This window comes from Hypanus sabinus, chromosome 1 (genome assembly GCF_030144855.1).
Source record: "Hypanus sabinus isolate sHypSab1 chromosome 1, sHypSab1.hap1, whole genome shotgun sequence".
In the NCBI taxonomy this organism is placed as follows: domain Eukaryota; kingdom Metazoa; phylum Chordata; class Chondrichthyes; order Myliobatiformes; family Dasyatidae; genus Hypanus; species Hypanus sabinus.
The window spans coordinates 156804636-156822506 of record NC_082706.1 but is presented as its reverse complement, the minus strand read 5'-3'; the positions used below and the strand labels follow the sequence as shown (position 1 = coordinate 156822506).

Below are 17871 nucleotides of genomic sequence, written 5' to 3'. Positions count from 1 at the left end.
TGCCATATACAACCCTGAGATTCATTTTCTTGTGGGCATACTTAATGAATCTCTAGAATACAACCATAACAAAATCAGTGAAAGGCTGTCTAACTGGAGTGTTAACCAAAGTGCAGAAGACAACAGGCTATGCCAATAGAAAATGAAGAATTAATAATATAAATAAGCAATAAATATTGAGAACATGAGATGAAGAGTAATTGAAACTGAGTTCATTGACTGTGAGAACATTTCGATGATGGGGCAAATGAAGTTGTGAAGTTATCCCCTTTGGTTCAAGAGCTCTGATGGTTGAGGGGTCGTAACTGATGCTGAACCTAATGGTATGAGTCCTGAGGCTCCTGTACCATCTTCCTGATGGCAGCACTGGAAGAGGGCATGTCCTGGTTGGTGGAGGTTCCTAATAATGGATGCTGTTTATTCTGCAACAGCATTTAATGTAGATGTCAATGGTTAGGAGGGCTTTGCCTGTGAGGACGCCTACATGAATTGCTGTAGTAGAAAAGCAGCAACCTGAATCAAAGTTTCTCACCACCCATGCCATGCTGTTTTCTTGCTGCCATCAGATAGACAGTATAAGAGCCTTAGAACTCTTACCACCATCTTCAAGAACAGTTACTATCCCTCAAGGGGAGGGATTCAAATTTCTGGGGCATTGGAATCAGTTCTGGGGGAGGTGGGACCGGTACAAACAGGATGGTCTGCACCTGGGCTGGACTGGAACCAATGTCCTAGGGGGAGCGTTTGCTACTGCAGTTCGGGAGGATTTAAACTAATGTGGCAGGGGGATGGGAACAAGTGCAGAGAGACAGAGGGGTGTAAAATGAGGGTAGAAGCAAAAAGTAGTAAGGTGAAAAGTAAAAGTGGCAGGCAGGCAAATCCAGGGCAAAAATCAAAAAGGGCCACTTTTCAACATAATTGTATCACAGAGACATGGCTCCAGGGTGACCAAGGATTGGTGCTCAACATCCAGGGATATTCCATATTCAGGAGGGATAGACAGGAAAGAAAAGGAGGTGGGGTAGCATTTCTGGTTAGAAAGGAAGGATATTAGCCTGGAGGATATGGAATTGATATGGGTTGACCTGCATAACACTAAGGGGCAGAAAACACTGGTGGGAGTTGTGTACAGGCCACCTAACAGTAGTAGTGTGGTTGGGGATGGTATTAAACAGGAAATTAGAAATGCGTGCAATAAAGGAACTGTAGTTATAATGGGTGACTTCAATCTACATACAGATTGGGTGAACCAAATTGGTAAGGGTGCTGAGGAAGAGGATTTCTTGGAATGTATGCGGGATGGTTTTCTGAACCAACATGTCGAGGAACCAACTAGAGAGCAGGCCAATCTAGATTGGGTATTGAGCAATGAGGAAGGGTTAGTTAGCAATCTTGTCGTGCGAGGCCCCTTGGGTAAGACTGACCATAATATGGTGGAATTCTTCATTAAGATGGAGAGTGACAGAGTTAATTCAGAAACAAAGGTTCTGAACTTAAAGAAGGGTAACTTTGAAGGTATGAGACGTGAATTAGCTAAGATAGCCTGGGAAACTATACTTAAAGGGTTGACGGTGGATATGCAATGGCAAGCATTTAAAGATTTAATAATCTAATTTAAGTGGCTAATGTAACCCCACTTTTTAAAAAAGGAGGGAGAGAAAAACCGGGGAATTATAGACCAGTTAGCCTGACATCAGTGGTGGGGAAAATGCTAAAGTCAGTTTTCAAAGATGTGATAACAGCATATTTGGAAAGCGGTGAAATCATCGGACAAAGTCAGCATGGATTTGTGAAAGGAAAATCATGTCTGACAAATCTTATAGAATTTTTTGAAGATGTAACTAGTAGAGTGGATAGGGGAGAGCCAGTGGATGTGGTATATTTGGATTTTCAAAAGGCTTTTGACAAGGTCCCACACAGGAGATTAGTGTGCGAACTTAAAGCACATGGTATTGGGGGTATGGTATTGATGTGGATAGAGAATTGGTTGGCAGACAGGAAGCAAAGAGTGGGAGTAAATGGGACCTTTTCAGAACGGCAGGCAGTGACTAGTGGGGTACTGCAAGGCTTAGTGCTGGGACCCCAGTTGTTTACAATATATATTAATGATTTAGCCGAGAGAATTAAATGCAGCATCTCCAAGTTTGCAGATGACACGAAGCTGGGCGGTGGTGTTAGCTGTGAGGAGGATGCTAAGAGGATGCAGGGTGACTTGGATAGGTTAGGTGAGTGGGCAAATTCATGGCAGATGCAATTTAATGTGGATAAATGTGAGGTTATCCACTTTGGTTGCAAGAACAGGAAAACAGATTATTATTTGAATGGTGGCCGATTAGGAAAAGGGGAGGTGCAACGAGACCTGGGTGTCATTGTACACCAGTCATTGAAGGTGGGCATGCAGGTACAACAGGTGGTGAAAAAGTCAAATGGTATGTTGGCATTCATAGCAAAAGGATTTGAGTACAAGATCAGGGAGGTTCTACTGCAGTTGTACAAGGCCTTGGCGAGACCGCACCTAGAATATTGTGTGCAGTTTTGGTCCCCTAATCTAAGGAAAGACATTCTTGCCATAGAGGGAGTACAAAGAAGGTTCACCAGATTGATTCCTGGGGTGGCAGGACTTTCATATGAAGAAAGACTGGATCAACTAGGCTTCTACTCACTAGAATTTAGAAGATTGAGGGGGGATCTTATTGAAACGTATAAAATTCTAAAGGGTTTGGACAGGCTAGATGCAGGAAGGTTGTTTCCGATGTTGGGGAAGTCCAGAACGAGGGGTCACAGTTTAAGGATGAAAGGAAAACCTTTTAGGACCGAGATGAGGAAAAGCTTCTTCACACAGAGAATGGTGAATCTGTGGAATTCTCTGCCACAGGAAACAGTTGAGGCTGGTTCATTGGCTATATTTAAGAGGAAGTTAGATATGGCCCTTGTGGCTAAAGGGATCGGGGGTATGGAGGGAAAGCAGGTACAGGGTTCTGAGTTGGATGATCAGCCATGATCATACTGAATGGTGGTGCAGGCTCGAAGGGCCAAACGGCCTACTCCTGCACCTATTTTCTATGTTTCTATCTAATCATCAACCTCTTAAAAGAGGATAACTATAATCAACTGCCCATCTACTGAGATGTTCCCACAACCAATGAACTTACTTTAAGGCCTCTGTCTTTTTATTTCATGTTCTCGTTATTGCAATTTATTTATCTTTGCATTTGCACAGTTTGCTGTATTTTACACTCTGCTTGATCTTCATTGAATCTTGTTATAGTTGCTATTCTATAGATTTGCTGAGTATGCCTGCAGGAAAAAGAATCTCAGGGTTCTAGGTGGTGACATATATGTACTCTGATAATAAAATTTACTTTTGAACTTACAACTTTTGAAATGGACTGGCCGTATCCTCCACTATTCATAGGATTTTCAGTTTAAGGACACTGGTGTTTCCAGACCAGGCTGTGATGCATACAGTCAATATACTCTTCACTACACATCTATAGAAGATCCTAGGAATGAATGTCTAGCACAATCATGTAGACATCACGGGCACTCTTGTGTCCTCTGGAAACTATGAAAATTTGGCATGTCCTTTTGACCTATTCACCATTTTTAATCAATGTATGGAGAAAGCATCCGAACTAGATGCATCATAACTGCTCTGCTGGTGACTGCAAGAAACTGCGAAGAATTGTGGATATAATTGAGCACATCATTGAAAACTCAATGGCCCTCTATAGACTCCACGTATCTTGCCATTTAAGTAAAGTAAATTAGATTAGATTCAACTTTTTTGTCATTGTGCCGAGTACAGATACAAAGCCAATGAAATAAATGCAGTTAGCATCTAACTAGAAATGCATAGTGTTATTTACAAAATAACTGCAAATAAGAAGTAAGTGCTACAAGCACACAAATATAAAGGTACTGAGACAGTACAAGGCTTAACTTGCTGGTCTTATGCACTCTGAGTAGCATCTGGACTTGGGCTGTGTAGTGTGGGTGCCTGCACCTATGAAATGTGCCAGGTAGATCTTGTAGAAGGGAATGTTGGGGGTAGAGCTCATCAAGCCTTCCAATTTTCAAATTTTAAATCTTTCTTATGTTCTTACTTATAAAATTGGAATTAATATGTAAACATTTTTTAATTTTTTATTAAAAAACAAGTAAAAGCATTTAAAATTTTAATGTAAAGTAATTTAAAACCATTCCTCTGCCTCCACACTTTCAGCCAGGAATCCCAATTAAACTCAATACTGCACAAAGTCCTGGGCGTGACCTGATCATCTACAAGGCATGTCAAAAGCATGATAACATATTCTCCACTTGCCTTGATGAGTGCAGCTTAAGTAATACTCCAGCTCTATACCACAGTAATGTTGGAGAATCCTAATAGTCCTCCTTGTGAAGTATAGTGATAAATAAGTCCCAACACAGTGTGTTCCTCTAAATCAAGAACTTGAAATAGTTATATACTGTTAAATAAATAGTTCCTTAAACACCTTTCACAGTTGCTTCTATCTATGTTTATATGTCAGCTATCTTCTCTGCCGTCATCAAACTTGACCTAGATTATTTATGAATAGCAAGAATACTTTTTGTTCCATTGCATATATTTATACTCGTCAAATACTATCAACTTTTGTACCAGGTTATTTTGTCACTTTCCTAAGCAGGCCAATAACATATTTACCAACCCATTACTTCAACTTAAACTAAAGATAATCCTTGGGGGATTTATGGACTGTCCTCTGGAAGTTCATCTAAGTAACAGTACCTGTTCATGACTCATCGCATATTCATTGGAGACTATAAAATAATGAGGCATATAAAATTTGAAGGCCTTGATGTATCGTGAGGACCTATTCACAGAATAGTTAATATAGAAGGAGAAAAGAAAGATAATTGTGAGACTGATTGCAAAGGAGATGAGGCTCCTGAATACAATTGAAGCTTAAACCTTGCACTCAGAGGAGTTGATGGAGGCACAAACCATTTCATATGTTTGCAATGGAGAGGTTTTTCCTCAGATTGAAGATTTGATGTCTTGCTGGGCATAGATGAACACATGTCAATAAAATGAAGTAATTTCTTTATTATGAACTTGGGGAGGGGTTCGCAGAGAAGTTTCAGCTTACAGTTTTAATTATGAATTGTGAACAGTTTCATTTGAAAATGAAAGGTTAGTATTTTGTATTGATGAAACTGGATTAGTTAAACAAATGAAGGAGAACTTGTAAAATAAATACAATGAATTCTACTGTAACCAGGCAAATGGTAGTTGATAAACATTTGCTTAAAAATTCTTGTATATCATTACTTTGCTTTAATTACAGCTGGAACTGCTGTAAATTAATTTGAATATATGAAGAAAATTGCATTGTAATAAGCCTCAATATTTTTGTGTAATTCTTAGATTTTGTGGTTAGTGTCATTTCTGAAGATGGTACTACAATGAGGAATATTAAGCCAGGAGATATTACAATGAGAATCTGGAAAGGAGAGCGACCAACATCAAATGTAAGTTTAAAAAAATCATTTATTATTAAACAGAATAATTTTTGGCTTGTTATCTATCTCCTGGGATAATAGAGCCATTGAAAGAGTCAGAGTCATAGAATCATAGAACACTTCTCATAATCATTGCATCATAAACTTAATTTCTCAGCTTTTCTAGCCTAAGAATACCCTCTACTCTGTCAAAATTTCCACCAATCTTAGTTTCATCTGAAGACTAACTCATCATGTCACCCACATCCAGCTCCAAATCATAAACAGCAAGGGTCCTGTTACAGATCCCTGTGGAACGCAGTCACAGAATCCAATCACATTAAAGTGCATTATTAAGTAGCAGTGTAAAGTATAATTATGGACATCTAGAAACACAATAAATAATTGAGTAACTTTAAAGTATAATTAGAGTCATAGAGCAAGCAATACAGCACAAGTTAAGATTCTTTGGGATGAACGGCTTAATTCTTTTCCTGTGGCTTATGGTCTTACGGCAGAGAAACAGGTCTTTCGGCCCATTCCCCATCACTGATCGCCCTCCCCCACACCCACTCCGATCTTCCACTCTGAGAGGTTTAAAGTTCTCAAAGTTATCGTCATTTAATTTGAAGTGAACTATTTGTATAAGCTTTTACTTTCAAGAGGAATAGACAAAGGAAACAATTATACTACCAAAAAGATGCATCACTCTATCTCAAGCAAAAGAAACAGAGGGCATTATAACGTGCTTCTAAAATTTCCACTTTTATCCAAAACCAAAATTGTGATCTTTGAAAGTGAAAATGGTATGGTAGTATGGTTAAATGGGAGTGTACAAAGTAAAACATGAGGAAATCTGCAGATGCTGGAAATTCAAGCAACACACACAAAATGCTGGTGGAACACAGCAGGCCAGGCAGCATCTATAGGAAGAAGTACAGTCGATGCTTTGGGCCAAGACACTCCGTCAGGACTACCTGAAAGAAAAGATAGTACAAGATTGGAAAGTAGGAGGGGGAAATCATAAATTGTAGGAGAAGACAGGAGGGGGAGGGGTGAAGCTAAGAGCTGGAAAGGTGATTGGCAAAAGGGATACACAGCTGGAGAAGGGAAAGGATCATGGGACGAGAGGCCTAGGGAGAAAGAAAGGGCAAGGGGAGCACCAGAGGGAGAAGGAGAACGGGCAAGGAGTGATTGTGAGAGGTTCCTTCCCACTTTCTTTCTCCCTAGGCCTCTCGTCCCATGATCCTTTCCCTTCTCCAGCTGTGTATCCCTTTTGCCAATCACCTTTCCAGCTCTTAGCTCTTCCCCCTCCTGTCTTCTATCATTTTGGATTTCCTCCTCCCCTGCTCACTTCCAAATCTCTTACTATCTTTTCTTTAAGTTAGTCCTATCGAAGGGTCTCGGCCCGAAACGTCAACTGTACTACTTCCTATAGATGCTGCCTGGCCTGCTGCGTTCCACCAGCATTTTGTGTGTGTTGTGTCTACAAATTGTTTCCAGGCCTTTGTGGTATTTCTTTAAAGAAAGAACTGATATCTTAACTGCTATTTTGGAAAGATGAATGAATTTAAAATGAATCATTTTTCACCATCACCAACAGTTTTTATGAATTCTATTCAAATTATGTGGATGTCTTTTTGTGAATTATAAAGTTTAAAAAGGGACTTGTTTCTCAAGTGGAATATTTACGTATTGTAAATATTGTTGGTATGTTCATCATAATGTAGTCTTTATTCAAACGTTAATGATCTTTGCACTTTCATCTTTAGCCCACCATTCTAAACTGCAACAAAGCACGGGAGAATGACAAAGAGGGGTGCTTTTATTTCAGGTATTCACTATGTATATTTAAGTCAATTTCATGTCTTTTTTTAAAATCAACTATTTGTATTTAACAGTATTTTTCTGGAAATCATCTAATTTTTTTGGTGTTTATCAGATTTTTTAATACGCAGAACAAAAGCTTAAAGGTTTCTAAAGTTCAGTTGTATCTTGTTAGAAATGTGTTAACATTCTGTAGCATGTGTTACCAAGCTTTCAGTTCACCTGATTGTTATTGTTATATGTTATTGCAGTTCATTTTACTTATCCACAATATCATCTCATAATTTTGCACTATCGTAACCTTAATATTTTCACCAAGTAAGGTTCAATGACGTGCAGAGAAGTAGGCAAATGCAACATTAGCCATGCCTAAAATTAAGAAGCCAGTGTAGGATAACACATATTCTACTTTGCAGAGGTAGCTTAATGCAATCTGTTAAGCATTTCTACAACCATCAAAAGCTGTCTGATAGTTCTGCCTGTATTTGGTGGAATTCAGATTGATGGATAAGGGTGTGGGAGTTAGAGAGGTGTGATCGCATTGAAACCTACTGACACTGAAAGGCCTGGATAGGGTGGATGCGGTAAAGATGTTTCCATGAGTAGGAGAGTTTAGGATCTGAGCATACAATATCAAAATGATGAGATGCCCATTTAAACTGAGATGAGGAATTATTTCAGTCAGAAGGTTTTGAAAGAATTCAGTGCTATTGAAGACTGTGAAGATCTAGTCATTGAGATCTGGCCCCCGGGTAGCAGCAGAGATACCGAGGAGCAGATTGGGAGGCAGATCTTGGAAAGGTGCAAAAATAACAGGGTTGTTATCATGGGTGACTTTAACTTCCCTAATATTGATTGGCGCTTGATTAGTTCCAAGGGTTTAGACGGGGCAGAGTTTGTTAAGTGTATCCAGGATGGATTCCTGTCACAGTATGTTGACCGGCCGACTAGGGGGAAATGCCATACCAGATCTAGTATTAGGTAATGAACCGGGTCAGGTCACAGATCTGTCAGTGGGTGAGCATCTGGGGGACAGTGATCACAGCTCCCTGACCTTTAGCATTATCATGGAAAAGGATAGAATCAGAGAGGACAGGAAAATTTTTAATTGTGGAAGGGCAAATTATGAGACTATAAGGCTGGAACTTGTGGGTGTGAATTAGGGTGATGTTTTCTCAGGGAAATGTACTATGGACATGTGGTTGATGTTTAGGGATATCTTGCAGGATGTTAGGGATAAATTTGTCCTGGTGAGGAAGATAAAGAATGGTAGAGTGAAAGAACCATGGGTGACAAGTGAAGTGGAAAATCTATTCAGGTGGAAGAAGGCAGCATACACGAGGTTTAGGAAGCAAGGATCAGATGGGTCTATTGAGGAATATAGGGTAGCAAGAAAGGAGCTTAAGAAGGGGCTGAGATGAGCAAGAGCTGAGAAGGCCTTGGCTTGTAGGCCCAAGGCATTCTTCATTTATGTGAAGAACAAAAGGATGACAGGAGTGAAGGTAGGACCGATTAGAGATAAAATTGGGAAGATGTGCCTGGGGGCTGTGAAAGTGAGCGAGGTCCTCAATGAATACTTCTCTTTGGTATTCACCACTGAGAAGGAACTTGATGACGGTGAGGACAATATGAGTGAGGTTGATTTTCTGGAGCATGTTAATATTAAGGGAGAGGAGGTGTTGGAGTTGTTAAAATACATTAGGACAGATAAGTCCCCGGGGCCTGACGGAATATTCCCCAGGCTGCTCCACGAGGAAAGGGAAGAGATTGCTGAACCTCTGGTTAGGATCTTTGTCCTCGTTGTCCATGGTAATTGGAGGATTGGAGGGAGGCAAATGTTGTCACCTTGTTCAAAAAAGGTAGTAGGGATAGTCCAAGTAATTATAGACCAGTGAGCCTTGCGTCTATGATTCTTAGAGATAGGATCTGTGGCCATTTAGAGAATCATGGTCTGATCAGGGACAGTCAGCATGGCTTTGTGAAGGGCAGATCATGCCTAACAAGCCTGATAGAATTCTTTGAGGAGGTGACCAGGCATATAGATGAAGGTAATGCAGTGGATGTGATCTACATGGATTTTAGTAAGGCATTTGACAAGGTTCCACATGGTAGGCTTATTCAGAAAATCAGAAGGCATGGGATTCAGGGAAGTTTGGCCAGGTGGATTCAGAATTCGCTTGCTTGCAGAAGGCATAGGGTCGTGGTGGAGGGAGTACATTCAGATTGGAGGATTGGACTAGCGGTATCCCACAAGGATCTGTTCTGGGACCTCTACTTTTCGTGATTTTTATTAACAACCTGGATGTGGGGTTAGAAGGGTGGGTTGGCAAGTTTGCAGACGACACAAAGGTTGGTGGTGTTGTAGATAGTGTAGAGGATTTTCGAAGATTGCAGAGAGACATTGATAGGATGCAGAAGTGGGCTGAGAAGTGGCAGATGGAGTTCAACCCAGAGAAGTGTGAGGTGGTACACTTTGAAGGACAAACTCCAAGGCAGAGTACAAAGTAAATGGCAGGATACTTGGTAGTGTGGAGGAGCAGAGGGATCTGGGGGTACATGTCCACAGATCCCTGAAAGTTGCCTCACAGGTAGATAGGGTAGTTAAGAAAGCTTATGGGGTGTTAGCTTTCATAAGTTGAGGGATAGAGTTTAAGAGACGCGATATAATGATGCAGCTCTATAGAACTCTAGTTAGGCCACACTTGGAGTACTATGTCCAGTTCTGGTCGCCTCAGTATAAGAAGGATGTGGAAGCATTGGAAAGGGTACAAAGGAGATTTACCAGGATGCTGCCTGGTTTAGATCAGAGATTAAGGGAGCTAGGGCTTTACTCTTTGGAGAGAAGGAGGACGAGAGGAGACATGATAGAGGCATACAATATATAAAGAGGAATAGACAGAGTGGACAGCCAGCACCTCTTTCCCAGGGCACCACTGCTCAGTACAAGAGGACATGGCTTTAAGGTAAGGGGAGGGAAGTTCAAGGGGGATATTAGAGGAAGGTTTTTTACTCAGAGTGGTTGGTGCATAGAATGCACTGCCTGAGTCAGTGGTGGAGGGAGATACACTGGTGAAGTTTAAGAGACTACTAGACAGGTATATGGAGGAATTTAAGGTGGGTGGTTATATGGGAGGCAGGGTTTGAGGGTCAGCACAACATTGTGGGCCTAAGGGCCTGTAATGTGCTGTACTATTCTATGTTAAAATGAGGTTGGGAAAAGAAATCAGCCACAATTAAATGGCAGTGCAGACTCAATGACCTAATTTGGCTCCTATATCATACAGTTTTTTAACTCTTATCTAATAGTCATCTATGTCATCTGCCCAAGACTTCTCCGCAGCACATCCTAAATCTGTGATTAAACTAACACTAACAGTATGCTGAAGGAGCTCAGCAGGTTGGGCAGCATCTTTGGAGAGTAATAAATAGTCGGTGTTTTGAGCTGAGACCCTCCATCGGCACTGGAAGAGAAGGAGGGGGAAATGGCAGAATAAGAAGGTGGGAAGGATAAGGCATACAGGCTGTCAGGTGATGGGTAAAAACAAGTGAAGGGGAAGGTGGGGGAGGGGGTGAAGTAAGAAGCTACATAGAAGAGGCAAAAGACTGAAGAAGGAATCAGGTGAGCAGAGTAGACCATAAGGTAGAAGGGAAGGAGGGGGGCACCAGAGGTAGGTGATGGGCAGGTGAAAGAAAAGAAGGTGGTAAGAAGGGAGCCAGAATGGGAAATGGAATAAGAAAGAAGAGGGAAGGAATTACAATGTTCATGTTGTCAGGTAGGAGGCTATCCAGATGGAATATGAGATGTTGCTCTTTCAACATGAGTATGCTGTCATTGTGGCAGTAGAGGAGGTCATGGATTGATATGTGGGGAAAAAGAAGTAAACACATCTTTTGTGATGGACAGAGCAAAGGAGACTTAACCCTGCAAACAGGACGTGCTACATCTGCCCTATACCTTCTTCCTCACGGCCCCAAACAGTTTTTCTTGGTGAGATGACATCTCACCTCTGATTCTGTTCAAATTGTCAACTGTATCTAGTGTTCCAGTGTGAACTCCTCTACACCCATTGTAGATTGGAGACCGCTTCGTAAAGCACCCTTGCATGTCCTCCACTTCCAGGGGGAAAACTGAGGATTAAAGAAATAATTTAAAAAATTCTGGTTTTCTTGATGTGTTTCAAAAATATTCATCACTTTACAAGCTTATTTTATGATGTATATTTGCATTTCAGGGATAAAGTCCTTCCAGAGCGGACAGGAGTTCATTCCATTCAATTTGCTTATTCACAGGATAAAAGTGTGCTCTATGGTGAGCAGGTATGGTGCTATTGGTGCTAAAACCTTTTTAAAGATTTTGTAGCTGTATTATTAAACTACTTTTATCCCAACTTTTGTACTAGTGGAAATTTTATTATCTCCACCATCCATCTCCTCTGAAACTTTTCAGTAGGAGAGTTCCTTTATCGTCAATTTCCACACCACTCAATGATTTACTGGCCCCTTTTAGGGAACTTTACTTAACTACCTTAACTAGCTTAACTACCTTTAGGGAATTTCGAGTTTATGGTGATGGACATCCCTCAGTTGTTATTACCGTGTCAATATGTTGGTTTACTGCATTTGCGCTTAGTGTGCATTTACTGTATACGTCCCTTTTTCCATTATTTTCTTTCCAGATTACTTTGAATGTGACACCTGGTGAACCTGTGAAATTAATGCCAGAAGAGCTGCCAGCAACTCCTACTGTCTCAAATGTCCGTAGTGTCACCCATCGCACATTGGTTAAAAACATGTGCTTGAAGATCATGGTAACAAGATTTTCTTTTCATTTAAATATAATGCTCAAGGAAACTAGCGTAATTTTCTGATATTGCTCAGTTTCTATAATGTTTGTCAGTAAATTATTTGTGGAGCATGTCTTTATTTAGCCTAATTCTCTCATTGCTTAGGTGAGTTTTCCTGTGAGCTTTACTAAATTAGTCAGGAAGATAGGTTTTTATGATATTCTGTATGGGTAACTCTGATTGTAGTTGGTGAATCTGGCTATTAAAACATGAATTATTTTTACTTGTGTTTTGTTTATCCACACCAATGTATTTAGCATAGGAATGTGTTGAGGCATGTCGTGATCAACCATGAAAAGATTGTAGAATTATTGTGAAGCAAAGTAAAGCATTCATAGCACAGAATGAACATCATGACTAGTTGTGATTGCTTTCAATGCCATAGTAGAGTTAGATGTTTTATTCAAATGTGTTGTGTGAGGGACGACAGGAATTTGCAATTCAATACTGTTCAGGGATATTGAACAGCTAAGGCAAGTTGCTGAAGAAGTAATGGGACGTTTCAGTAAATATTCTGGAAGAGAAAAGGACATGAGGGTACTATTCACTGCATCAACTGGCTGTAACTCAGAATTAATTTGAGATACTTGCGAGATTGTAATTTGTTAATAAGTAAAAAAACAAGATTTATAGGAAGTTGAGAATAGGAAAAGAAATGCACATAAGAACCAAATGTCTTTTAAGATACGCAAACAATAAACAGGTAATAAACGGACCTAGTGCCAATTGGGACCAAAATGAAAATCGCTTATTGAGGGAATAGACATGGCTGAGATACCAAATGAGTTTTTTTTTATCTTGACCTGCAGTAGCATCTACCTTGGTAATAATTTTAGTTGGCCAACAGTTGCTATACTTAATATAGATATATTCCATTGATCCAGTAAGTTATTAGGGAAAGCAAAGGTAAAATCTGCAAGTGTACGATGATCTTCCAACTATCTTTATATAGGGAAGGCACCTAATTATTGGAGAACTGCGAACTTTGTCCAAGAAAGCATACATGGATAAGTCCAGCAACCACAGGGTAGTCAGTTTAGCCCTAATGATGGAGATGCCTGGTATTACAAAGATCTACCCCTTAGTATTAATGATCAAAGAGACACAGAGAGAATCTGTAAATACCAACAAGTACTCTTATTGTCTCAATGAAAGAACATGTGAATTTTCACAACAGAATACCTGTGTGCACATTCAAGTTTTCCTGACCCTCCATGAACAGTCAAGAAAGGTAATACCAGTAAAAGGAGCCTATACTGGCTATATGTTCCTCGTGGTCCCGCTCCAATCTCTAGGTGGCTGTGGTGTACTTCACATCCACGATCATTGGTCTGTGGTGGTTAGAGAGTTATCAATATTTTGTATATGAAGCTCCTAACTCTTAGTGTTCCTCAGCATGTCAAATGATACTTTTCCATCCTGTTGGCTCATGGTCATCTGACTAACCTGGATCACCTTATTGGCTCTGGTCCAGGGCTACAAACAGGGTTTTCTATGGTCTATGCCCTCAGCCCCATACGTTTGTTCTTTTCAACTCTGGTTGGTTCAAAGCAGTCAAACAAAGCCACTCAGACTCAGGACCAAGATAACTTCTGCAAACCTACCATAGTACACAACACACAGCTTATCTGAGAATGATAGCATTTACTCCTTATGACACCATTCAGTTGCTCTGATTAGATTATCCCAGAACAAGTATCAGTTCTCAAACAATTCACAAGATAGAGGTTACAGAACAGCTTCATAAAATGGAAGCCTCTATTTACTAACATGGCAAGAACAAAGACAATTGATTTGTCTACTTCCACTGTCCTTGATTTATTCAAATTAATTGATTTGTAGACTGTACTTCTTTCTGACCTGTGATGATAATCATAGATATATTAGGATTAGTTCGTTTGAATGATTAAGGGCAGATCACTGTTAACCTACCTGATGACTGAGTTTGTTGATGAAATAGCAACATCATTGAGGGAATTGAAATTGATTTATTGGATTAAAAACTTGAATAAGGTAACTTTTAAAGTTGAGTAGTTGCTTAACTGAAGAGCAAGGCAGATAAAAAATATGCAATAAAGATATGAAGAGCAAAATTTTGGATGACTCTATGGGGAAGACCTTATGACTCTTAGGGAGACCAGCTACACCCTGGAAATTTGATCTCCCTTTTATCTAAGCTGTTAGTAGGATCTTTTCTTACTTGTTTATTTTACGGACAACCTTGCAAGGATCTGAGTAATTCTTTCTGGTTCAGTTTATCTTTTAAACTTCTTAGTTTGCTGTCATGAATAGGCACGTACACCAGATATATCTGTATTAAAGTAAAGTACATTTGGTGACTTGTTCTTCACAAACAGGATCAATACAGCAATGCAGCTGGAGAGGATATTTGTGGCATGTTGGTGGTCACAATTAGAAGTACAACTGAAGACGATAATGAGATTCCTCAGTTTCAGGGAAAATTCAACTTTCTAGAGTATGAACTCAACCATGGATCATCTGTTATTTCTGTAAGTAAATCCAATTTAACTCATAGGAGTTATTGGTATTGCTTCCTCCTGTTAAACAAAATCTGAAATTTTGTTTCTCGTTGTCAGTTTCTACGGTTCTCTATATGTAGTCCATCTCCAACTGATTTATATTCTCAGAAGGTTAGTTACCAACCTTCTGCAGGTCCGTAGACTGTTCTTATTTGACTGAGCCACCCCCTGCCCTGCTTATGAGGACTGTTATTTTCATTCTCCCATTTTCTCTGGGGTATTTTCATTTTTCTTGACAACGTAGGAAATGGTTGTAAGGCCCAATGAGTTTGACTGGCTCTGGAATAATCCTGTCAAACTCCTTCACCAATTTATTTCCCTTAATTCCCTTTCTCAGATATATTAATTCTCCTGCTTCTCCTACCACAGTAGTAATTAATCCACCAGCATATCTTTGATATGCAGGAGGAAACTGAAGGACTAGGAAGAAACTTACTTAATCATGGAGCAAATATGTAAACTCATGAGTGAATAAACAAAACCGTTTAAAGTGGAGAATTGTGAGATTCATACCTTCAGTAAGATAAATCAAAAGACAGACTGTTAGCTAGATGGAGAGGGGTTGCAAATGTGCGGAATGCAGAGGAATCTCGGTGTTCTTGTGCATGAATCACAAAAGGTTAGGGAGAAAATGGCATCTATTAGCCTTTATTGGAAAGTGATTGGAGTTTAGAAATGGGCAACTATTGTTACAGTTGTACAAGATCACACAGAGTACAGTTTGGGTTTTTTGGTTCTTGCTGTATTTTTTTGAATGTAGAATGTAGAAGCATAATCTTGTAACATGAAATTCTTAAGGAACCATGACTAGATAGGCAACTAGCACTAAAGGGACCAGGGGCAGACCAACCATAATCACACTGAATGGAAGGACAGGGTTGAGATGTCAGCTGGCGTATACTGCTACTTGCATATTTTGGGTATGATAAAAATTCTGTGTACTTTTTATGTATAGTTGAATTATTTTATCTGTGTTCCATTTTTGGAGCATAGGAGGTTGAGGGATAACCTGAAGTCAGAGGGGTACAGATGGGTGGATGGTCAGTATCTTTTTCCCCAGGACAGAGTAGTATGAAACTAAAATAGGCCCTTTGGTCTAGTTAGTCTGTGCTGAACTATTATTCTACCTAGTCCCATCGATCTGCACAGCCCTCCACACCTCTCATCTATGTACTTAACCAGATTTCTCTTAAATTTTGAAATCACACCTGCACTTGTCACTTCCACTGGCAACTCGTTCCACATTTCAGCAACCTCTGAGTGAAGACGCTTGCTCTCATGCTCTCCCTAAACATTTCACCCTTCACCCATAGCCTAGGACCTCTGGTTCTAGTCTCATCCAACTTTATGGAAAAAGGCTTTATATTTACCCTATCTAAAACCCTTTAATTTTATATACCTCTATCAAATCCCTCCTTATTCTCCTACACTAGATTGAAGTCTTAACCTATTCAAGCTTTCCCTATAATTCAGGTCTCAAGTCCCAGCAACATCCTTGTAATTTGTTTCCACCCTCTTTCAATCCTATTGACATTTTTCCTGTAGGCAGGAAACCAGAACTGTACACAATTCTTGAAGTTAGGCCCCAACAATGCCTTATGTACAACTTCAACATAACATCCCAACTCCTGTACTCAGTACTTTGATTTATGTACCAAAGCATGAAAAGCTGTCTTTACAAACCCTATCTACCTGTGATGCCACTTTCAAGAAACTATGCATCTGTATTCCCAGATCCCTCTGTTCTACTGTACTTCTCAATGCCCTACCTCTCTTGTTGTAAGTTCTACACTGGTTTGTCCTCCTAAAGTGCAACATACGTTCAAATGCTGTTCATAGACTTCAGTTCAGCATTCAACACAAATCATTCCTCAGCACCTGATTGGAAAACTGATACTGCTGGGCCTGACACCTCCCTCTGCAACTGGATCCTAGACTTCTTGACTGGGAGACCTCAGTCAGTCCGGATCGGGAGCAGCATCTCCAACACCATCACACTGAGCACGGGGGATCCCCAGGGCTGTGTGCTCAGTCCACTGCTGACCCACGACCGTGGTAGGTCTCATCAGCAAGAACGACAAGTCAGCTTGCAGAGAGGAGGTGGAGCCGCTAACAGACTGGTGCAGAGCCAACAATCTGTCTCTGAATGTGAGCAAAACAGAAGAGATGGTTGTTGACTTCAGGAGAGCACGGAGCGACCACTCTCCACTGAATATCGACGGCTCTTCCGTTGAGATCATTAAGAGCACTAAATTTCTTGGTGTTCACCTGGCGGAGAATCTCACCTGGTCCCTCAACACCAGCTCCATAGCCAAGGAAGCCCAGCAGCATCTCTATTTTCTGCAAAGGCTGAGAAGAGTCCATCTCCCACCCCCCATCCTCATCACATTCTACAGGGGTTGTATTGAGAGCATCCTGAGCAGCTGCATCACTGCCTGGTTGGGGAATTGCACCGTCTCGGATCGCAAGACCCTGCAGCGGATAGTGAGGTCAGCTGAGAAGATCATTAGGATCTCTCTTCCCACCATTACAGATATTTACACTACACACTGCACCCGCAAAGTTAACAGTATTGTGAAGGACCCCACGCACCCCTCACACAAACTCTTCTCCCTCCTGCCATCTGGCAGAAGGCACCGAAGCATTCGGGCTCTCACGACCAGACTGTGCAACAGTTTCTTCCCCCAAGCCATCAGACTCCTCAATACTCAGAGTCTACACTGACATCTGCATCATTTATTATTATATAGTAATTTGTGCTTTACTGTGCCTGTTATCTTAGTTATATAATTATTGTACTGCCTACTTTATGTAGTCCTGTGCAGGTCTGTAGTCTAGTGCAGTTTTTTTTTGTTTTATGTAGTCTAATGTAGCCTTGTGCTGTCTATTGTAGTTTTGTGTTTCATGTAGCACCAGGGTCCTGGAGGAACGTTGTTTCGTTTTTACTGTGTACTGTACCAGCAGTTATGTTCATAATGACAATAAACTTGACTTGACACCTCGTACTTATCTGCATTACATTTCATCTACCATTATTCCAACTGGTGCTGATCCTGTTGCAAGCCTTGACATCCATCCTTGCTTTCAACTATGCCCCCAATCTTGGTATCAATCACAGATTTGCTCATCCATGTTTACCACATTATCATCCAGGTTGTTGATATAGATAACATAAA

The 17871-nt window shown here is 40.5% G+C and overlaps 1 protein-coding gene across 2 annotated transcripts in view; it reads left to right on the top strand.

The window, feature by feature from the left end:
- Nucleotides 1–17871, top strand: part of smchd1 (structural maintenance of chromosomes flexible hinge domain containing 1) — a 206849-nt gene that overhangs the window by 137625 nt on the left and 51353 nt on the right. For both annotated transcript variants that reach the window (XM_059979642.1, XM_059979634.1), the window contains 5 exons: nt 5411–5514; nt 7257–7318; nt 11544–11628; nt 11988–12119; nt 14513–14665. In XM_059979642.1, the coding sequence (XP_059835625.1) occupies nt 5411–5514; nt 7257–7318; nt 11544–11628; nt 11988–12119; nt 14513–14665 (536 nt within the window). The remainder of the gene's footprint in view (nt 1–5410; nt 5515–7256; nt 7319–11543; nt 11629–11987; nt 12120–14512; nt 14666–17871) is intronic.